This window comes from Protomyctophum parallelum (assembly GCF_964188405.1).
Source record: "Protomyctophum parallelum genome assembly, chromosome: 15".
Lineage (NCBI taxonomy): Eukaryota > Metazoa > Chordata > Actinopteri > Myctophiformes > Myctophidae > Protomyctophum > Protomyctophum parallelum.
In genome coordinates this window covers 46,017,678-46,040,628 of record NC_139710.1, presented here as the reverse complement: position 1 = coordinate 46,040,628, position 22,951 = coordinate 46,017,678, and the positions used below count along the sequence as shown (strand labels likewise).

Here is a 22,951-nt window from a genome sequence, read left to right as displayed (position 1 = left end):
TCCCAAGTCAAGCTTCCTATTATGGTCAAGTCGACAAATCTTCTACTAAGCATGGCCAATAAATTACAGTTGAAACACAAGATAAAATACAGTCATGCTGGTTAAGATCTGCCTGTTAGATTTAGTGCATTAAAATATATCAACAAAAATCTCTATATTCTAATAGAATTAATTATTAGAATGCATCAAAGAAACTTTGAAAGCAATTAAAATACTATGTCCATGCAAAACAGCCACATAATTCAAATCAAAGTCAAAATCAAATTGAGTTCTCTTAATAAGTCAAAGTCCAAGTGATTTCTCTTTGTGAAGTCAGGTCCAAATCATGTGGCTTATGCCCCCATATCTACACAGTGTTCTGAGGCAGAAGAGGAGGCAGGGCAGGAACACAGACGGTTAAATAAGCAAGTCAAAACCCCACTGCCTGATCCCCTGTCCTCCTGTCAGAGGATCCACCCCAAAGGTGGCCAAACGTCTTAGCGTGTGAGAATTTGAGGCACAGTGGTCGTAATTTTTTTTTTTAATAAAATAAAAGAGGACTACAATATGTGTTATTTCTGCAACAGTCAATATGCCAACATGTCACATCAACACAGTGTTAATACAAAACATGACAGGTTAGGAGAGGACAGTGACAAGTGTAGAGCGGTGAGGTGACCACAGCAGGGAAGGTGACATACAAGCACAATGTCAGACACATGCATCACTGTGTTCCTTGTGAGAAATATGCACGTGTGTGTGTGTGTGTGTGTGTGTGTGTGTGTGTGTGTGTGTGTGTGTGTGTGTGTGTGTGTGTGTGTGTGTGTGTGTGTGTGTGTGTGTGTGTGTGTGTGTGTGTGTGTGTGTGTGTGTGTGTGTGTGTGTCAGTGAGTGAATAAAGTGTGTCTGTATATAATTATTTGTATATGTTGTGAAGGTTTCATTCAAAATGTAATTGGTAACATATTACAATTGTAATCACTAATTAGTAACCTAATAAATGCCGTAGCTAGATTAATTTCAGTACTTTCAATTACTACAAGATAAATGTAAGTTAAATGAAGTAATCAAAGGTTGATTCAAATTACCGGTACAAGAAGGTCATCTGTTAACTGACTACATTTTAATGTAATCTTCTCACCCCTGTTGTCTGTGTGTTTCTGCGCCTCTGCGCCTCTGTGTGAACATGTCTGTGTGCAGGTCTGTGTCCGAACGTGGGTGTGTCTGTGCATGTCTATGTGTGTGTCAGTGAGTCTTGCATCTCTGCATCGTTGTAACTCTTTACCTGGACCAGGGGAGACAGAAGCATTTGTCTCTTGGACACAGCAGCCTATGTGCACAATGAAACCCAATGGATTGGGTAAATCAACACAACATATATTACCAGTATACCGGACATACATAGTGGCATGATGGAAAAAGCAACAAACAGTTGTGAGAAAGAGAGTCAGAGAGAGACAGAGAGACAGGACAGTGAGAGAGAGAGAGAGAGAGAGAGAGAGAGAGAGAGAGAGAGAGAGAGAGAGAGAGAGAGAGACAGGACAGAGAGAGAGAGAGAGAGAGAGGCCAGTGAGAGAGAGAGAGAGAGAGAGAGAGAGAGAGAGAGAGAGAGAGAGAGAGAGAGAGAGAGAGAGAGAGAGAGAGAGGAGAGAGAGAGAGAGAGAGAGAGAGAGAGGCCAGTGAGAGAGAGAGAGAGAGAGAGAGACAGGACAGAGAGACAGGACAGAGAGACAGGACAGAGAGAGAGAGAGAGAGAGAGAGAGAGAGAGAGAGAGAGAGAGAGACAGAGAGAGAGAGAGAGAGAGAGAGAGAGACAGAGAGAGAGGACAGTGAGCGAGAGAGAGAGAGAGAGAGAGAGAGAGAGAGAGAGAGGACAGTGAGAGAGAGAGAGAGAGAGAGAGAGAGAGAGAGAGAGAGAGTGTGAAGGGGACAATAAAACGACACATGTAAGTGAAATCAGAGAGGAGCAGTGGGGGAATTCATCCATATAAACACAATAGCAATGTTAGACTCACCATGCCTTAATAAAATCAATGTCTGAGAGAAAATGGAAGCTAGTGTATGCATCTGTAGAATGACTCATGAATAATCCCTCTACAGACAATGGCTCATGAATAACCCCCACACAGTAAAAAATGCTACAGCCAGATCCATACAGCCAAGAAGACAGTAACGTATGACTGCGGTCATAACCTCAATGATTTGTGTCGGCAGACCTTCCAGGATGGGCAGAGAGTAGAGCTAATAGTCCCCCCAGAGGTACTCACTGCGTCTGCCTCTGCCTTCTCCCGAGCGGTACGCCCCCCTGCCACCACAGACTCCATGACAGCCACCCAGCGCTGTTTGTCGGGGAAGCTGGGGGCCATGAAGTAGAGGGCCTGACTGGGCCAGCAGGGTGCGTGCGAGAAGGACTCCAGCTTCAGCACGTATGGGACATCTGAGCAAAGAGAGGAGGTAACAATGGAGTTTGCTATGAGGGTGTCTGATGATCACTATTCGCTGCTATGGTTCTAGTCGAGTGTAAAATTGTTGTACATGGTTTCAACAAACAGAATTGTTTAATTTAGCAACATTAATGATGCCTTTTCTTAAGACATTATTAGTACAGATTAGAACACATGTGCAGTGGTGATATAAGAACATGACAGATTAGAAAGTTATGATCCCTTAAGTTATTTGACTTAACTGCAATAAGATTGATTACTCGTCATGAAAAGAAGATGAATATAAATTAAGTTCCCCATTTCCCCTGGTGTTGTTAAAATGTCTCTAGATTCTGTACTGCTGTACATGGCGGAGATCCAGGAGTCCCGAGTTGGTGCCAGCTAGTCCGCAGCCTCGCATCACTCTTGTTTCGCAATGCTTTGCAATGTTTAATACAGAACACAGCCATCACAGACATTGAAGGCTGGTTGGTCAAATACATTTTGTGTACCTGACTTAGCGATGTTGGGTAGCTCAGTCGCTCCCACGGCCCCGTGCACCATCACCTCTCCATCTGACGGACACAGGTCAAATTCTTCCAGTGGCTTCACTGAGTCTGAAAGAGTGGTAACACCTTATTTGATCACAGGCTGATCCCAATATATGAGCAGTAATTTATCACAGACTGATCCCAATATACTATGAGCAGGTGTATTAACCTACAGGAGTACTGTAAATACATTATAAATATCATGCAAGTACTTAATTTCTCCCTAATAGGAGTAACAACAGAGTGTAAGTACAAAGTATACTGTAGGCACTAACCCAAAAAGCCTTTAGGTTGTGGTATTAAACCCAAACCAAACTGTCACTTAGAAACAGAACCCTGAGGGTAGCAGTCACTTTAAGTGGGCTTGTACAGTACAATGTAATTGTTTGCACTTCCACTGTGTTGCACATGCATGTGATGAAAATGCAGAAGAGAGCAACCTTCTCTCGGCTCTATCTCGTAGACGGACACTTTAGTCCCATCCAGGACCACATATTTCCTCTCCCAGCCCTGGCCTCGCTTCCCATTCCTGCAATCACACAACCATATTACAGGAGCAGAAGAAATTATTCACTGTACTGTATTTGCCTATTAATAGCCTACATTGTGGATTGTCAAGGCTCGTGTCACACATTCCAATACAAACGAGAGGAACCTGCTCATACCGGAAACCTTGTATGTCTAATGGCTATTATTTTGTCACAAGTTCTTGTTAATACTAGGTCCCGATTTCTTCGTTCCCAATCCGATCCCGATACCACCATTTCTGCCGATACCGAATACTGAATACCGATACCAGAGAATAATATTTAGAACTAGAACTGAACTCTAGCCTCCGGACTCAGTTTACCACTCAGCTCTAAGGTTTATTATTACTAGTCACACAACTACAACACTCATCACTGTACCCTGTATGATAATGTGGACTGGTCTTCTCTGACTGAAAGATGCAATAATCATTGGCACATCTTCATACAGTATATAAAGACCTGGTTGGAACCTAGTCACATTTTAACTCGCTCTGATTGGCTAGTCCTTCTCTCCCTTTTGCCAACTTAAACTTAACAATTCAATTCAATTACATTTTCAATTTTAACACTTAACACGCCATTTTAGAAATGTACTTGATAACCGCACATTACCTGTATATAACTGTGATAACTGATTGCTGTTAATTTATTGTTTTTCTTTGTTGTATCATTGTAGTTATGTATATATAATCTCAGCATCATTGTAAGTGAGTGTATCCCTCAATGATCTCTTAGAGAATTTAAATAAAGGTTGAAAAAGTAAAGTGCAGCTGGTTGCGGTTCCAAAATGTACGTTTATTATAATTATAAAAAGATTGTGTGATGATCCGTTAGCCGTTTTCTAACTTCCGGTTCCAGCCGGGTAATTTTCGCCTTAAAATAAGGACCTGACTGACAATACGTTGGCAACAGAAGAACAGGGGGTCAGAGTAGATGTCAAAATGACAGTGCTTTAAAGTTGAATAGCGCTTTAACCACTTTCACTTAAAAAAGAAAACACCCATGTGAAGTGAGTGGTGCATTTTATCATGATGATGTACAGTACGATGATCATGTATAGACCCACATGATCTCACATAACGGTAACCACAGTAACCGGCTAATAGACACCCAACCCAAACACACAGTAAGACACCCGACCCAAACACAGTCACATGTTGGATCGGTTTAGCACCGCTTAAAAAAAGGGGAGAATAAACTGCTTTGCGTCTGTCAAACATCCGACGGCCGTTTTCCGCCACTGGGGGTGTGAGGCTGCGCCGCGCCGTAGACGGGTGGCGGCGGTCTCATGTAGACGTGACCATTAAGGTCGGCAGGGGCGCACATGACGGTCATGGGGGCTTGAAGCTGCTCCACGGGTGCTGCGTAATACGACGGCGCCACACTCGCCGCGGGTTGGTACGAATACACAGGTTGAGTTTGAGCCACAAGGTTAGCAGGTGGCGTCATGTAGTAGTAGCCTGCATATGCTGGGTCTTTAGTCTGGCTCTGTGGCGTAGAGTACCCTGAATACACTGGGTCTTTAGTCTGACTCTGTGGCGTAGAGTAGCCTGCATACGCTGGGTCTTTAGTCTGGTTCTGTGGCGTAGAGTAGTCTGCATACGCTGGGTCTTTAGTCTGGCTCTGTGGCGTAGAGTAGTCTGCATACGCTGGGTCTTTAGTCTGGCTCTGTGGCGTAGAGTAGCCTGCATACGCTGGGTCTTTATGGCTCTGTGGCGTAGAGTAGCCTGCATACACTGGGTCTTTAGTCTGGCTCTGTGGCGTAGAGTAGCCTGCATACGATGGGTCTATATGGCTCTGTGGCGTAGAGTAGCCTGCATACGCTGGGCCTTTATGGCTCTGTTGCGTAGAGTAGCCTGCATACGCTGGGTCTTTAGTCTGGCTATGTGGCATAGAGTAGCCTGCATACGCTGGGTCTTTAGTCTGGCTCTGTGGGTCTTCATTCATAAGCTTGGCGGACAGAGACAGGGCCTCCATCACCTTGACGTTGAGCTCTGACAGCTCAGAGTGTTTCCTGTCTATGTCCTCCAGCTTCTGGTCGATGAGAGGTCCCATCTGGCTGCAGGCGGCCTCCAGTCGCAGGAACTCCACGTCGGCATCAGACCGGGTGTCTGTGGGATCGGCGCCCTGGATCATCTGCAGGAGCCGGTCCATCTTCTCCTCGTCAATGAGTGCAGGCTCCGGGTCGAGCTTGGTGACAGACTCCGTTGTCATCTCGGGCTCGGCGGTGAGGTCGGCACTGACAAAGTTGGACGGGAAGAGCCCCGTCCCCTGGTGCGTCTCCCCTCTCCACCAGTTGGGGTCGCTGTCATCCAGGATGGCGATAGTCTCCCCGGCCTTGAAGGTGAGCTCGTTGTCCTCGACCGCCTCAAAGTCGTAGATGGCTCGCATCTTCCTTCGATCGGCCGCCGCCTTGTGCACGGAGGAGGAAGAGGACGTCAGGCTGGAGGTGGAGCTGATGGAAGAGGTGACAGGGAAGAGGCCGGACTGAAATGATGTATGCTGCTGCTGCTGCTGCTGCTGTTGCAGCGACAACTCAATGGCTTTGGCCAGGTCTTCCTCTTCCTTTCTGCTCGCAGAGACAGCAGGAGCCGCCGCCGCTGCAGCCAGGCTTGCTTTGACTTTCTTTTCAGCGGCAGCAGCCGCCTGGGAGGACGAGGAGGAGGAGGAGCCCTTTGCGACGGGGGGGAAGATGAAACCTGCGTCGCGTAGATCCTTGATCATGGCGGAAATCAGGCAGAGCTGTGGGTCGTCGCGGAACTCCTCAGCCCACTCCACCATCAGCGTCTTCAGTTTCTTCACGAGCTTGGGGTTGCCCTTGTTCAACACAACATTGATCTCGTTGGCAAAATCCCTGGAACACACCTCCAGGTGGAAAGCTTTACCGCAGTTGGCAACGCAGGAGGCCAGCAGCGTGAGGGCCTGCATGGCCACCTGGGAATTCTTATGGTTGAGTCTTTTCATGATGGCGCGTAAACATTCTTTAGGACCGCCACGTGTCTTGCCCACTTTATCGCATATGTTCAGAAGGAGGTTCCAGTCCTCTGTGGCGTTTATCTCGCTGGTCGCTTGCTCCACATCCTTATCGAACGAGTTTTTCCCAAAGATATTCATGGCTGAAGAAATAGAAAACAACTTATCTAGTCTGTTCGTGTATCATACAACGAGAGACAATGTATTATCTTCTTTCTGATGAGCAGAGTATTAAGACTTCTTTTACCTTTTATAGACTGATCAGCGCTACGGTGTGATGTCAAACACACAACAATGCATGTCTAACTACGCCGGTTTGCGCAGGAGCCTCTAAAGTAGGGTTGCCAACTATCTGACATCCAAATAAGAGACTGTGTGATACTGATCAACAGGAAAAGGACCTTTTCTATGTCAGTGCCATTGATCCAAGCCGAAAATGGATTGATTTGGATGGATTTAATGGATTGATTTGATCGTTAGAATAAACGTGCCTTACGGCTGCCGTGTTTGTAGTCAGGTGGGTGTGGTCAGATGGGTGGGTTCAGAGATTATTCAAGTGGGCCCTGATCCAGGAATGGATCAGGGCTGATGACATATAGCTCCATATTTGGGCTGATGTATGAAATATGGCTCCATATTTGGGCTGATTACAGTCATCTATGACTGTCATCTATAATCACTCTTTTGGGCAAAGAATTGAAATGTTAGGAGCTGGGATTGTCAGAGGTGGGAAGCACTCCGCTTGAGCAGCTGGGATTGTCACAGGTGGGTAGCACTTCGCTTGAGGACTTTTGTTAAAATGGACATACTTAAGGCTGAGGTCGCAAGGAAGAGAAAACTCATCGAAGATAGATCGCTTGTTAACGATACAAAGAAATACTTCAAAAGGGCTGACTTGGCACGCAAGGAGGAAGAGGACCATTTCAAAAGATGTGGATATAAGACTGATAAGGAGGAGGAAAATGAGCCATCCACCACATCTAATCCATGGTTGGAGTTGGAGTTTACAGAAGAGAAGGTGCCGTTGTCACGGCAGGAGGTAATCCGACGGCTGAGGAAGCAAGGGGAGCCTGTCCGTTTCTTTGGAGAATCAGACTACGGTGTCTTCCAAAGACTACAGAAGATTGAGATTCTGGCCCCAGAAGTTAACAAGGGATTGAGGAATGACCCGAAGGCAGCCTTGAACAAGATTGACCAACAGTACCTGAATGAGATTGTGGGGCAAACAGAGCCAGGAGAAATAGACACACAGTTTGACCTAAAAGTTCATGAGGAAAATACAACCATAGAAGAACTGGAGACTATTGGAAAAACCTGTCTGGACACAGGAGATGACAATCGTGACCAGGATATAATTTACCAAGTGTTGAGGTTTCTTCTGGGTCTGGATCTGAACGGCCGAGAGGACGATGTGGAAGCGCAGTGTTCAGGTCAAGCTGCTGATCGCCACTCACTCACAAACTGAGATCTCAAACCCCTCTTCAGGAAGCTGAGAAAGAAGAGTTTACCAGCTGACGTCAAAGAGTCAATCACGGATATCATGAAATTCATGTTGGAAAGAGAATATGTCAAGGAATATTATGCGTCTCTGCAGATAGCCATTGGTAATGCAGCTGCTCCTTGGCCCATCGGTGTGACCATGATCATACACGGCGAGGAAAGATCTTTTCCAAACACGTGCCACATGTCCTGACTACCGACTAATAGACAGACACACATACACAAAAAGTCACTCCAAAGTCACTGCTCAAAAAGATAATTGATCTACAAGCTACAAGCTTTTAGTTCATGAGGGGTGCTAGCCCCTCCTATGTCCAGTTTTTTTGGTGTGTGTCCACAAACTTTGTCCTACACAAACATTAAATTCCCATTGACAATGGAGAATGGAGAATTTTACGTCAATTTAAATTTTACGTCATAGTCAAATTACGTAAAATGTTACGTCATAGTGTAAACACAAACTTTGCGTAACATTGCGTAACACAAACATTGATGACAAAGTTGAGGATGCAAATTGTGATTGGCCGGAATGAGATGATAATAAGAGTGCCCCTCACTTCACACAGGTGTGATTTTTGTCTCCACCAGACCGAAGGCATAGGGAGAGAGTATGTTCTGCACTCCGTGTGTGTGTGTGTGTGTGTGTGTGTGTGTGTGTGTGTGTGTGTGTGTGTGTGTGTGTGTGTGTGTGTGTGTGTGTGTGTGTGTGTGTGCGTCTGTCCGTCCCTCTGTTACAAGCTAATCTCCGGTACCGTTAACCCGGTCGGTGCCAAATTTTGCACACACACACTCCCTGGATGCCAACGATGAACCTCTGCCCCAAATTTTCCAGAACGGCCTGTTATAGTGCCACCAGGACTTTTGAAAAACATTTTTTTTTATATTACAGATTCTGTCCAAAAATCCTGCAAATCGTTACACACTATCTCTATACTCATGTTTTCCAAGATGGATCTGTCCGATATTTCATATTCCATCCTAATTGGCTAACATTGGCTTTCAAAGTTTGCAGGATTGGCCCGTTTTGAACAAAAAGCCTCAAATTATGAACACAGCATGCAATTTAGGTGAAATCTTTCACAGACTTTCCTACTAGGCTGGGGAATATATCCCACCCTTTTCACATTGGCATGTTATAGCGCCACCAACAGGTGGAGTTTTGCAAAACACATTTTTGGAACAAAATGCCTCAAATCATTCAATTGCCATCCAAGGTGTAAGAAGAAATGGCACCCTTTTCACATTGGCCTATTATAGCGCCACCAGCAGGCCACAACCTGACCTGCCCTGGTGGAGACCTGTGCCCTGAGGGGCACTTTTTCTAGTTTAATTTTTTTAAGTGTCTTATGTGTGTATCAAATTGTGGCATGTACACAGTACACTGTTGTTCCTTTGTTTATGTAAGAAAGAAAATCGAAATAAATGAATGAAAAGATCTAGATCGGCTATTTTTGCTCCTTTTGCGCAACACTATTGTATGACAAAGTAGGGCATTCATTTAAGAAAACACAACAAGTTATATAAGAAATATGGAGATCCGGTTTCCCACTGACAGGAACAATGTGAAAGATACAAAGATACAACTAACCTGGGCTGTTTCATCCACCCCTCCAGGCGCATGTGTCCGCTGGCCTCTTTGAGTTGCTGGCTAGGGGAGCTGCCTTTGTCACGACACGGACCCTCAGTCAAGTGCAGGGCACAGTCGCTGGAAAACCCACAGGTAGCTGGAAGGCAGGGTGAGCATTTCGGATGGCACAAAGCGTGACATTCTGATGGAGAGAAAGCACATCTTAATGAGTTAACGCCACCCGGTTCTGGCATCTCTCCCTGAAAGCACCCCTTTTTAAACTTGAAATACAGGATCCGTGATGTTTTGGAAGTGGCATAAATTGAGGGAGAGGTGGGGGTGTCAGGAAATAAGCAAGAAACTCATAAGAAATTCTGATTGCATAGAATCACATGGTATTTCAGAATGAGGTTATTTCTTTGGCCATGAAATTACTTGTGAAAAGCAAAGGACAATGAATAGGGCTATGGTGTCCTATACTGTAGGTCTACAAAGTACAATCAACTCTCGAAGTGTATGGATCTGTGAGGGTTGGGTAAATCTTTACACTCTCTGAGTTAAATTAACACAGACTTTTATGGTTTAGGGCTACAGTATATGACTTTCAAGGACCGTATAAACTTACCAAGACATGTGGCGGCCTGACGGCCAAAGTGGACAGTGTCCAGACAGACAGTACACTTGGCAGCTCTCATGTTGAGTCCAACTGTGAAGCGGTGAGGGGTGTTGTGGTGGCCCCTCTCTCTCTCCCTATGACTCTCGCCCCTGTCTCTGTCTCTGTCTCTCTGACTGTCCTTCATACGGCGACTATACTCTGAATACAGTTAGAAACACAAGTGAGTGCGTAAAAACAGACAAAACTACATTTGGCAAGTCTCTGTGCACCATGCGATTAAAAAGAAAACTAAAAATAAAAATAAATAAAAATAAAATAAAACCCATAGTAACAGCCTGGTATGCAACTAAAGAGAAAAGCATTCAACAAAATAAACTAATACTTAAAATGTTGAGGAAAGGGGCATTAGCAGGAGAAAAAAGCAAAGAATATGGTTAGTTTTGTTCAATCCCTTTGATTACTAAAGGTCCACTGTTATGCTCATCCTTAAAAGCACTATCCAGTCAAAATGGTCTTTTCCACACCATTAAGTCCAGTGTGAGAAATGTCTCAAAGCTGAGTCATCAAAAGTGCGATGAAGGCCTGGTATGTGCTTTCAGGTTGACCCTCCAGAGGGCACTTTGAGCTGATCTTTCTGGACACTGGCTTCAGCTGACCTGAACTGCTGAGTAATAGAGTTGGATCTCGATGACAAATATATTGGCAATGGCTGTATGAGAATTACAGGGCATTAAGCACAAAAGCCCTATTTTGCCTTTGGCAGGACATTTGGTGTTTCACTATTTTGTACCAGAAAACAGAATGCCTGGATATTACCTTTAAGGTGTGACTCCAGTGCTCGAATATGGGTTTAAAAAGGTCAAACAGCATTGCAGATTGTACCAGGCATACACCCCTGTCAGTGTATGAGGTGGAACTGAAGAAGGGGGGGTTCTAGGAGGTCAAGGTGCAGGATCGTGCTGAGTTAATCAGATTGGGAGCTTTGTCATCCAAGATAAAAAAAAAATGCAATCGCTTCAGATTTCTAAAGCTTTGCACTGGGGAAGAGGAAAAGGTCCATGTGACGTTCGGACACGCAGTTTGGAGCACACAGCCTCATCTCAGCAGTCCTGCTGACATTTGATAATAAGAGTGCAGAGCTTTAAAAAAAATCTGGCCTCTTTGAAAGGATAATGGAAATGAGATGAGGAACCGAACCGCAGGGGGCCATGAGATACTGCAGGACGACTTACTTTCAAATGTGACCCTCCTTCTCTCTGAAAGGTGGGTGAAAGAAAAAGGCCACGATAAGAGATCTACTGTATGACCAGTGTGTGTGTGTGTGTGTGTGTGTGTGTGTGTGCGTGCGTGCGCGCGCGCGCGTGCGTGCGTGCGTTACTGTGTGTTGAACAGACATCTCCCTCAGACCTCATTGTTTGGGTTCCACTCACCCTCTGGGGTAGCGGCGTCCTTCCTTCGTGCAGAGCTGGAAGGTGCCATGCTGCCAGGCCCTCCTTGTTGGTGGTGCTCCGGAGACTTCATGGAGGACATCATCATCTGCTGCCGTGCTGTGACTTGAGCAGCTGGATTACCATGCTCTGGTGCTTTGTACTGGACCGCTATAGGTAAATACGGGTGGGTGATAACAAGCATGCAGTAACACGATATAACGTAACATAACACAACATTACATAACAACATACAGCAACATATAACAGTAGCATAACGCAACATAACGGAGCGGAACGGAGCAGAGTGGAACAACATAACAGTAACATACTGTAACAGAAGTAGATGACTGGGTCTCACCTTCCTCTCTCAGAGAGCGTAGCTCCATCCTCATGTTCTGCAGTGCATCCTCCAGCTCAGAGCAGCGGCCGCGCTCCTTGTCCAGTGCTACCTTCAAGTCACTGTACTGCAGTGGCACGGGCTGGGCCGGAGGTACAGGAGGCACCTGACCCTGACCCTGACCCTGACCCTGACCCTGAGCCTGACCCTGACCCTGAGCCTGGGCCTGGGCAGCCATGGCAGCCAGCAGGTCCTCTCTACGACGCCCAAATAGACCCTGTAGGGTGTAGCACACATACAGTACAAGACATACGTATACGCACATATGGATGTGTGTGTGTGTGTGTGTGTGTGTGTGTGTGTGTGTGTGTGTGTGTGTGTGTGTGTGTGTGTGTGTGCGTGCGTGCGCGTGCGTGCGTGCGTGCGTGTCGAGATCAATGTTTAAAATATGAGATTACATAACATTTCTGCCACCTGTCATTTATGTAATTAAAAAGGGTTATTAAAACATAGAATCTTAAACCCACGCTCTCAAACACATGGAAGGAATGTTAACTTTCTGATGATTAATAACTACTAGTGGGGCTAGTGTGATCTACTGCAACTAATTCTTTCATCATGATAGCACATCAGAGAGAGTTATAGAGCGCCGAAATCCTGACATCACTCGCTCATCCCCTGGTTCTGCCTGGTTCTGCCTGGTTCTCTATGGAGAATAACATGGGGTCATCTTAAAATCGTTTCATATAAGCATTGTGGTCCAAAAATAAACAAGCTGTCTCTGCGTTATTGTCAGGTGTCTCTGTCTGTTTCTAGCGAAAATGTAACTAATTCAGTAGCAGTAACAATAGCGTTTTCTCTCATGTCAGTTGATTCTTTATATCCATATGAGTGAAACAGCCGGGATGACATGTTTATTTTTCAAACACAGTTCTTATATGAGGCGATCTAAAATCTCGCTATGGGGATTGCAATGCAAATAAAAAGTACATTAACCCGATATTGACGTCAGACGTCGGTGCTTTATAGACGGAATGTCTATGGGATAGACAGCTTAAGCCTTTTTTATTTAGGTACTAGTACAAGAAATTACCGACATTTCGATCTGGCGATCTTCCTCAGAGTCATGAAATGGCAGCCAGCATCTAGGGATGCATACAGAGGTAGGTGAGGGATGTGCTCTGAATAAGCTAATGGCCATTGGCTGAGTTTCATGGTAGTTACGCTCTTCTGTCAGCAGTCTCTGATATGTGACAACTGACAATCAAGGTGATTAACACACGGTTGGCTCTGGATATATGGACATTTTGAACAGTTACACAAGGTAAATATAAGATAGATAGATACCTTTATTATCCCACGGGATATAAATATATAGTCAAACAGTAGTTCTTCCATATGTTGCCGGCAGAACAGGGTAACTACTGTACCATGGAACAGAGCCAATTACCATTGGCTTACTGAGAGCACAGCCCTCACCTAACCTCTGTATTTAAATAGCATATTTAGATGCTGCCATTTCATGACTCTGAGAAAGATCGCACTAGCACCCAAATAAAAAAGGCTTAAACTGTCCGAGCTGCTCCAGTGTCTATCCCTTCTGCTCCTGTGACGCACCGGATTAGCCGCATGAGGCTGTGGCGTGCTAGTAGACTCTCTTTGTTCTCTAAAGTGTAGTTATGTTTGACATGTTATGTCTGACCTTCTTCTTCTTGGAGCCGCCATGGTCGACCCTGGCTTGGAGGAAGTCTATGAGCTTGGTCTGCTGGGTGATGGTCCCCTCCATCTTCACCTTCTCATGGGAGAACACGGCCTGCAGGTGGAGCTAAATGAACATTACTAACGCCATGAATCTCTCCTCGTGTACTTTACAAAGAGTAGAGCAGTAGAGAGTCAGGGAGACAGACAGACAGAAAATTAGATGAGATGATGAGATGAGATATACTTTATTGTCCCACGGGGGGAATTTGTCTTGGGCAAAAGTGCAGTAGTACATCAACGTTTTAAAACACACAATGTGTGTTGTCTATGTGCAGCAGATGGGGCAGCAAATGGGAGAGAAGGAAGATAAAGAGAGCGTGTGTGCGTGCGTGCGTGCGTGCGTGCGTGCGTGCGTGCGTGTGTGCGTGCGTACGCTATGCATGTTGTGTACATATTGTAGGCTTGTATTTTGTATGCCTGCATTCTACTAGCAGTAATAGTGTAAAGCTGTGAACTTGTGCTACGTTCTTCAGTTGGCACTGCAACAACACCTGAACCAGAAAATGACACTTTACTCACTGGATCAACCAACTCACTCTTGTGTATTTTATGCATTATTTCAGGTGGGTAAATGTCACATAAGCAATACCGAGAAAACTCCCCTCTGTTAGGTGAAAAGAAGCGACTTGGACGCTCATGCATTGAAGGAAGCATGAGGTCAGTCCGTTGCTCTCCCCAGGTTGGCGTAGGGAGTGCAGAGCCCAGAATTACATGATTAGATAATTGACACTGGGTGAAAAAATGGGTTACAAAATCGTGGGATAAAAAAAAAAAAAAAAAAAAAAGAAATCCTCACCCCCACACTTCTTGTTTGTCGACGTTGGTTTCTAGTTTCTTTCTAACCTTTTAAACTTTTTAACTAGTTTCGTTTTTTGTTTTTTTTCTGTAAAGCGACTTTGAATACCTTGAAAAGCGCTATAAAAATTGTATGTATGTATTATTATTATGGTTTTAGTATACAATACAGTAAATGTGTACTGCATACATCGTATACAATGGTAGTACTATGACTATAAAGTAGCAGTACCTGGATGTTCTCCAGTTGGTACTCCAAGTCCGTCCTCTCCGTTTTCAGTATGTCTGTCTGGTCAAGAGCATCCTGCAGACCCTGCGTCAGGCGGAAGATGTGGGTCTTCTGAGCATCCATCTGCTGCTGCAGCTTCCCTTGCTTTGAGGGGAAATAAAAACATTGTGTGAATGTAAACAGAGGTGTAGTGCTGATGACTCAAGCAAGTGTCATGTCCGCTGTGAAGTCCCCCCTGCACATTGGTTACAAACAAGTATTTTCTGATAGAAATGTCGGTATTTCAAAAATATATAAAGCCATATATATATAGACGCTTCCTTGCGTAAAAATAGGAGACGTGTGAATACAAACGGAGGTGTATGACTCAAGGAAGTGCCATGTCGGATGAGCAGTTCTCCAGAAGCCACCCACTCTGGTATGGGCATGCGCTAGTACGAATAAAGGCAAAAATGCCATGAAAAATAGCCCTCGAAAAAGATTATGGAAGGGCCTACAGGACCTACAATATATGGTTGATCCTATAATAATACTTCAAAAAATAGGAATAAAAAAATCCAAAAAGGTAGCACATCCAAAAAGTAAACAAGCGGGGGACAAGGTACTCACATTTCCATTTCTTTATTGGCAAACACCAAAAAGGAACGCTAACGCGTTTCGGCTATGCAGCCTTCATCAGAGCTTCATCAGGCTGCATAGCCGAAACGCGTCAGCGTTCCTTTTTGGTGTGTATTTTTTTATGTATACTTGATTTGGGTTTGGCACTCCACTGAAAGCCATTGCTGATGCGCAACCTCTTTTTCTCATTTACCTATAATAATACTGTAAACATCCTACTGCCGGAACCATTTTAGTCATTGATAGAGTAAATGACTCGACATTGTAAGCCTTATTTCTTATGTGCATAGACTTACAGTGAGTTAGTGGATCAATGCCTTGCTCAAGAGCCTTTCAACAGGGCCCACGCCTATGGATCTGCTAGCTGTTGTGAGGATCAAACCTAATATATGGCCTTTTAATTCCAGCAGGGTGAAAGCATCAGCAAAAATACCCAACATTTGAACTAATGAGAGCAAATGCAGAGATTCTTACGTGGCATTTCATAAAGCAAACACCTGACCTCATGCCAAAAGGCGCTCACGTTGGCTATTCTTTCAGAGTGTTGTCATTACGAGGTACGAGTGCAGAGAACGCACCTCATCCAGCAGCCTCTGTTTCAGCTCCCTCTCACTCTCCAACTTTTGCTGCAGACTGTGGGCATTCATCTCCAGCATGGCATGCTTCTTCTCTAGGTCGTTCAGCTGGATGGTATACAATTTACAATTTAGGCATTTAGCAGACGCTCTTAATCCAGAGCGACTTACATTTAAGCAAGAACAAAAGCATGGGAATACATCACATAAAAGCATTTATCATGAAACATGCGTAAGCTAAGAAAGTAACAGTGGAATATCTATATAATGAAACTATACATACACTATACATATAAACTATACATATTTACTACTATGCTATACATATGTACTATGGCGTGCTATGACTATATACAATACAATTATAGTGCTGTCTACATAACATGCTATAAGTCTGTGTCAAATGCTATCTAAGCCAACAGAAATGCTATCTAAGGGGTTAGGGTAAGTGCTATGGACCATGATGGAGTCTGAAAAGGTGGGTTTTCAGGCTACGGCGGAAGAGAGGTATAGAGAGGAGAGAGGAAAAATCTGTGATCCGCTCACTAGGAAATGCTAAATACTGAATGTAGATTTGGGGCAGGGAGGTACGCAGTGGTAAAAAAGCCTCACAGTGTCAGAGAGGCCCTCTGCTTTGAGTTTTTGATCTTTGAGAACTTGCTGTAGGGCTTGGATCTCTGCTTTGTGCTCCTTCACTGCCTGCTCCACAGTTTGGCGAGACTCTGAGTTCCGCTGGTCTGCACGAAGCCTGTCGGACGAGAGCAGGAAGAACGTGAATAAAACAGCAGTTTTTTTAATGCAGTCATGTCTATGCAGCAATAGTAATACATTGCAATTGTAACATGTGCGTGTGTGCCAAGCATGTCTACTTGCATCACCTTGCATGGATTTGTGTGTGTGCGTATGTGTGCGTGCATGCGGGGGTGCGTGCGTGCGTGTGCATGCATGCATGCGTGTTTGATTAGAGCATAAACTGAATTAGTCAGGCAGCATGCTATGCTAAATCAGGGAACACAATGTGAGTAAGCAATACATTTAACTGACATGGAAAAAATCTTTGGTGGTATACCCTTTGAGCCCTGTCAGACGCTGAACTAGAAAGGTAGAGGCTTGTGTATTGGAGCCAAGATTTGCCAACAGTGAGTGTAGCAGCATTGAGAAGCAGTGATTGAGTGAAGGAGGGATCCATAGACCCTCATTTATCAACTCGACGTACGCCAAAATATGGGTGCACGCTGAAATTACAATTTTCGGCATTTACCATTTCCGCAAAAACCTTGAACTTGAACGTGTGCCAGAACAAAAATCACGTTAGGTCGGGAGCTATCGTACGCTTTGTTCTCACCTGTTTTTCTGTCGTATACAAGCGGAGCAGCATTGTCTGAACGGCTGACATGCTGTCACAGGCATCTAAACATATGTATTCACTCCTAAAATGTATAAAACTATTAATACATGTGAAAAAAATATATTTTGTAATGGCATGTCATTTGTACTTCTTCCAACTTAAATGTATTCTACACATTCATTAAATTCTCTTGCATTTTTTAAATGTCTTTTTAATTTCTGAAAATTTTTGCTTTTTTGGTTTTGAAAGTCTTTTGAAATACAATAAAAATAACAATGTAGTGTAGTAAATGGATTTCTTAAAATGTGTCCACGACCCAAACATGGGTCCCGATAGAGACGCCCGACCCTGAGTGTACTGTAGCAATCTAGTTTAGCCTACAGTCAACTCTTTGAAACTCTGTAGGCGTGTGAGTAAGTGTGGTTATAGTATATGCGGGAGTGTCATAGATGTACAGTACATGTCTATAGATATTATGGATACAGATATAAATAGGTCATTGCTTATGAGTCTACTTGCATGTTCAGTTGTTCACAGCCACCTACTATTGTGGGGGACGGAAGCAGGAATGCTATGAATGTTAATGTTATACAAAACCTCTTTATCTTTGAACATTGTCTGCCATCCTCCATTCTCTCAGAAAGGCAGACAGGTGTTGAAAATTAAAATGTATCTGGTTTGTCCAATGTAAATATGATGTTGTATAATCAATCAATCAATCAATCAACCGTCCATCCGACCAACCGATCAATTGACAAATTGATTGACAGATCAACAATCTGTCCTGACTGAGTGAGTGAGTGTCTGTGACCTGTTCTGTTTCTCGGTGTCCAGCAGCCTCTGGACCTCCCTGGTCCTCCTCTCAGCCTGACTCTTCTCGTCCTCCAGCGCCGACCTCCAGGCCTCCCACTGCCTCTCCTTCTCCAGCAGCTCATCGTTCAGGTTCTCCAGCTCCATCACCTGTTCCTCTAACATGGTGCACGTGGTCTTCAGGGTCTCCATGTTCTGCCATGTCACAGGACAGAGGTTTTCCCATTGCATTTAGTGAAGTGCATTTAGTTTTAATATATATATATATACACACCGTATATATATATATATATGTCATATATGACTAGTTAAGTTTAATTGATTTAGTCATGGCCTAGTCTAATCTAGTCTAGTTGAATTTAGTTTAGTTAAATTTAGTTCAGTTAAGTATAGTTAAGTACTGTATATAGATAAGTAACAGCTCCATCACCTGTTCCTCTAACATGGTGCACGTGGTCTTCAGGGTCTCCATGTTCTGCCATGTCACAGGACAGAAGTTTTCCCATTTCATTTAGTGAAGTGCATTTAGTTTTTAATATATATATATATATATATATATATATATATATATATACATACACCGTATATATATATGTCATATGTACTGTATGTCAAGACTAGTTAAGTTTAATTGTTTTAGTCATGGCCTAGTCTAATCTAGTCTAGTTGAATTTAGTTTAGTTACATTTAGTTCAGTTAAGTATAATTGGGCTTGAGTTAATTTAATCTATCTTCACCAATGATAATAAAACAAATAAAACACATAACAGCATAAAAATGTTTCACAAATCCGTGTTGGTACAATACAAAAAAATGTGCTACACTTGCAATAATACACTTGTTTTCATGTGATACCGTGAGATTCATTTTTATATTGATTGAATACTTTATTAACAGTTTGCAAATCGTACAGTGGTACGATTATACAATGGTGCTATAAATCTACACAAACAGCCCTGAGGGCTTATTTCCATTTTGGTCCTGTGTATTTATCTAAGGCTCAACATCTCATGGTACAGCACTCCCTCTTACGTATTAGTGTGAGTGTGACAAATCTATCTTAAGAAAATACCATGTGAGTATTTAGCATCCAAACTATTTATATACAGTTGATGCCTAATTCATACAGGTTGATGCATTTAACCAAAGTGAAAAGTCAACCTCTTTCCGAATACAAATTGCATTCTGTGTGGATATGATATAAACAAACACCAGCGCCCTACAGTATGGAAGGACCTTTGAAGACCCCTTTCATCCGTGGGAAGAAGACAAGCTGCCTAGTCATGTATTTCAAAAGTGTTGTCCACCCCATTTTTCATATTTTTGTGGTTAGATGAGAAAAGTCATCTTCACAAAGCAGGTTTCAGATTTATTTTAAATTGAAACAGCGTTGTGTACTGAAAACACAGTAGTAGGGGATGGCAATTAGGAAGTGTCTCCAGCAAACATTTTAGGACAGAGCAGCGGGACTTTCGTGTACATTCACTGCTATGTTTTAAATTTCACATCAGCACGCCGCTTTAGACAACCGCACACTAAGATAAAAATAGCCTGTTCTGGTATACGGCAGCCCTTCTCTGAAGTCCAACGCATCCTCAGCAACCACACGACCCGGGCCGGGAGTGATGGGGATGACACATCCCCCCCACACACGGACAGACATTTACATGCACGCACGCACACGTGCACCGCCACCACACATGCACACCACACACGTGCACGCACGCACGCTTACACACTCGCGCTCACACGCCCACACTCGCGCTCACATGCACGCACACGCACAGGCACGCACAGGCACACACACACACACACACACACACACACACACTTGTTGTTTGTATGTGAAATTGTTAATGTGTTCCTGAATCTTTTCAGAATAACCTTAACATACAACAGTTTCAACAAGTACGCATAGCATATCTCCATTCTAGTCTACTATTTGTTTTTCTCTTATTACCATATCTCCGGAGCTGTACTAGGTTGTGTTTCACACAGATATGTGACGTGTTCATGTTACCTGTCTGAGGTGACCCAGACAACACCTTTCCTCAACTCTAAATCCTGGAAGATTCTAGTGTTATGTATATGCTGGAGGCAGCTCTGAAGATAGAAAGTGAAGGGTCTATTTGAGTGTGTGTACATGCGTGTGTATGTGCCGGGTGTGATGTGTGCATCTGTGCACTGCGCCCCTGCGAGTGGGTGCGTATGTGTGGGTGTTCAGTATACAGTAGCTCTCGCTCTTTCTCTCTCTCTCCCTTCTGTCTCTCCCTCCCTCTGTCTGTCGATCTCTCTCCCTCCCCCCTCCCACTCTGTCTGTCTGTCTGTCTGTCTGTCTGTCTGTCTGTCTGCCTCTCAGTCCTGGCGGTTGGTTGTGTAACCAGCTATGCTTGGAAGTCATGTACGAGGGATGCGGTGGTGGTGCGGTGTGTGTGTGTGTGTGTGTGTGTGTGTGTGTGTGTGTGTGTGTGTGTGTGTGTGTGCATGCGTGCGTAAAATACCGAATGCAGACAGTAGGCAGGCTTTAGACCGGATCAGGATTTCCACAGCTACCTCACAACACAGACAGCGGAGCAGAAGCTCTCAATGTTTTAACCATAATACAACTAAATATACTAATATTCAAAATTATAATATTATATATTATTATTATTATAGCTATAATTCTGCTGCAGCCCACCCTAGCCCAACGATAAATCCAGGAAGGGACGCACAGAAGCTACTAATTGGGGGGGGGGGGGGGGGGGACACGGTGGCACAGTCGGTAGTGCTGCTGTCGCATCAAAGCTAGAAGGTCCTGGGTCTGATTCCCACTGGGGACACTGTGGGCGCTGGGGGCGTGCTCTCTCCTCTGAGTCATCAGTGCCCATACCTGAGGCGGGGTTGGCGAAAGGGCCTTTCCGTGTGGAGTTTGCATGTTCTCCCCGTGGCACCCTCACAAAAAACATGCAGTAATCCTGGTCTCTAAAACTACCTCCCCCTGGCCAGCCGGGGCGCCTGATGGAGGGTAAAGGAACTGGTTGAAATAACTTGTTCCTTCCACGCGCTACGTCCGGACGGGGAAACTCCCCCTGTCAGGTGAAAAGAAGCAGCTTGGACTCCTCATGGATAGAAGGAAGCATGAGGTCAGTCCGCTGCCCCCCCAGGTTGGCAGAGGAAGTGTAGCGCCCAGGATTACATTAGATAATTGACACTGGGTGAAAAAATTTGTTGCAAAATCGTGGGATTAAAAATTTTAATAAAATAAAAGCTACTAATACATACTGTAACAAAGATCTACACATCACTGTAGATCTGCTATTTTTGTGTGACTTAGGAAAGTTACAGTTTACTATAATGCAAGTAAAGGACACTGGCCCTTTAAATGATTAAATTGCAATCAAGTGACTTGACTGATGACTGAGGTCATCTTCATGGACATCCTATTTTTTCAAAAAAGCAGATCTACAAGCTCACACCGTATCACTTTAGAAGCATTGTGAGCTTTTTAGTGTGTGTGTGTGTGTGTGTGTGTGTGTGTGTGTGTGTGTGTGTGTGTGTGTGTGTGTGTGTGTGTGTGTGTGTGTGTGTGTGTGTGTGTGTGTGTGTGTGTGTGTGTGTGTGTGTGCACGTGTGTGTGTGCGTGTGCGTGTGTGTGTGTGTGTGTGATTAGGCCTTAAATGGACTTTAATTCCCAGAACCAAAAAAGTAGGAAAGCGCCTGACTCAAACAACACCTGTTTCTGGTTGTTCATGTGCATCTCGCGGTCGGCCACCTCCCGACGCAGACGGTCCACATCCTGGCTGAGCTGCAGCCGGTCCTCGCTCTCGTCCGTGGCTTCGTCCAGCTGCTTGGACAGGTAGAAGTTCTGCCGGTTGAGCTCAGCGTTCTCCTGGGTCAGCGTGGTCAGCTGCTCCTCCAGGTCTGTGATGACCTGCAGTGGAGTCATCAACATTTACCTGGACAGACTGGACTGAATCACAAAAAGTGATGTTACAACTTCATTCTCCCACTGCCTGCACCTTTCTTGAGTGCATTTCATGCCATTTTCACGAGTCGTTCTTTCACTCACTCATCCGAGGAGGATGGTCAGATCCACCTCAAACTCACTTAGCATGCATACAATACCTTAACAATGAAAGGTTATCAAAAGCGTGACTGTGGCGAAGCGTCAAACGTACATGTTTCCACCGCCAAACAGGAATTGAAAAGTGACGATCTACACAGGGTCAATGGTTTTCCATTTTGAGCTGATTCCATACAGACTATAATAATAAGTGATGTCTGTTGACATCAGAGTCATCATTGGTGTAGCTTGGCTCCACCCCCTTTTCTGATTGGGCACCAATTTCGTCGACGGCATTACCCGAGATGCGGCCTGCAATTCAGCCGCTACCCGAAAATTACGAATATAGGAACTTGCTAATGGTATTTTGGTCAAGCGTCACCCATTATCTTTTTTGCCGACACCGGTATTTGCGCCTAGAGGTGTCATGGTGTCACGCTTTCCCCTAAATTGCTATTTTGGTCACACACATTTGGGAAGACGATAGTGGAGTTTAAAACCATCTGTAACTTATACCCGTAAACTGTGCCAAATTAGTTTGGTAGAGCGGCACTTGCTGTGCGCCTGCATGGAGATGTCCTTGGAGTAAGGCTGCGTCATCTCTCCTTATACGCATCTCTTTGTAATTTTCCTATAATCAGCAGAAGTGAGTGCCTGCCACTTCCTTGTGTCCATTGTGTTTATAATTGTATAGTCAAAGACGTTATTTGGCTTGTGCCATGCATTGTGCGACGTGCGCAATTCCAATCCAATTGATTTAATCCAATTGACCGACCTTTCCTTTTCGCTTGCTAACATTTTGTAGAGACAGCCTACACACACGATCTATATACCAAATGAAAGCCCGAATTCCGTAGTTTACAT

General features: G+C 44.4%; 2 protein-coding genes and 1 pseudogene across 3 annotated transcripts in view; 1 reads left to right on the top strand and 2 right to left on the bottom strand.

The window, feature by feature from the left end:
• citb (citron rho-interacting serine/threonine kinase b) overlaps nt 1–22,951 on the bottom strand; it is a gene marked incomplete at its 5' end in the record, with an annotated part of 73,918 nt that overhangs the window by 16,433 nt on the left and 34,534 nt on the right. Inside the window, 15 exons of the mRNA XM_083785073.1 lie at nt 1,265–1,309; nt 2,247–2,416; nt 2,915–3,019; nt 3,394–3,482; nt 9,545–9,725; nt 10,149–10,337; nt 11,372–11,395; nt 11,570–11,737; nt 11,928–12,183; nt 13,609–13,731; nt 14,695–14,835; nt 15,888–15,992; nt 16,497–16,632; nt 18,044–18,237; nt 21,758–21,955. Coding sequence (XP_083641199.1) covers nt 1,265–1,309; nt 2,247–2,416; nt 2,915–3,019; nt 3,394–3,482; nt 9,545–9,725; nt 10,149–10,337; nt 11,372–11,395; nt 11,570–11,737; nt 11,928–12,183; nt 13,609–13,731; nt 14,695–14,835; nt 15,888–15,992; nt 16,497–16,632; nt 18,044–18,237; nt 21,758–21,955 — 2,124 coding nt within the window. The remainder of the gene's footprint in view (nt 1–1,264; nt 1,310–2,246; nt 2,417–2,914; nt 3,020–3,393; nt 3,483–9,544; nt 9,726–10,148; nt 10,338–11,371; nt 11,396–11,569; nt 11,738–11,927; nt 12,184–13,608; nt 13,732–14,694; nt 14,836–15,887; nt 15,993–16,496; nt 16,633–18,043; nt 18,238–21,757; nt 21,956–22,951) is intronic.
• LOC310872679 (signal transducing adapter molecule 1-like) lies at nt 4,696–6,597 on the bottom strand (the record flags this gene model as incomplete). The annotated part of the gene is made up of 1 exon (XM_083784724.1): nt 4,696–6,597. The coding sequence occupies one exon, from the start codon at nt 6,595–6,597 to the stop codon at nt 4,696–4,698; it is 1,902 nt and encodes a 633-aa protein (XP_083640850.1).
• LOC310872678 (pre-mRNA-splicing factor 18-like) lies at nt 7,256–8,160 on the top strand (annotated as a pseudogene). The gene has a single exon. The product of its transcript is annotated as a pre-mRNA-splicing factor 18-like (transcript).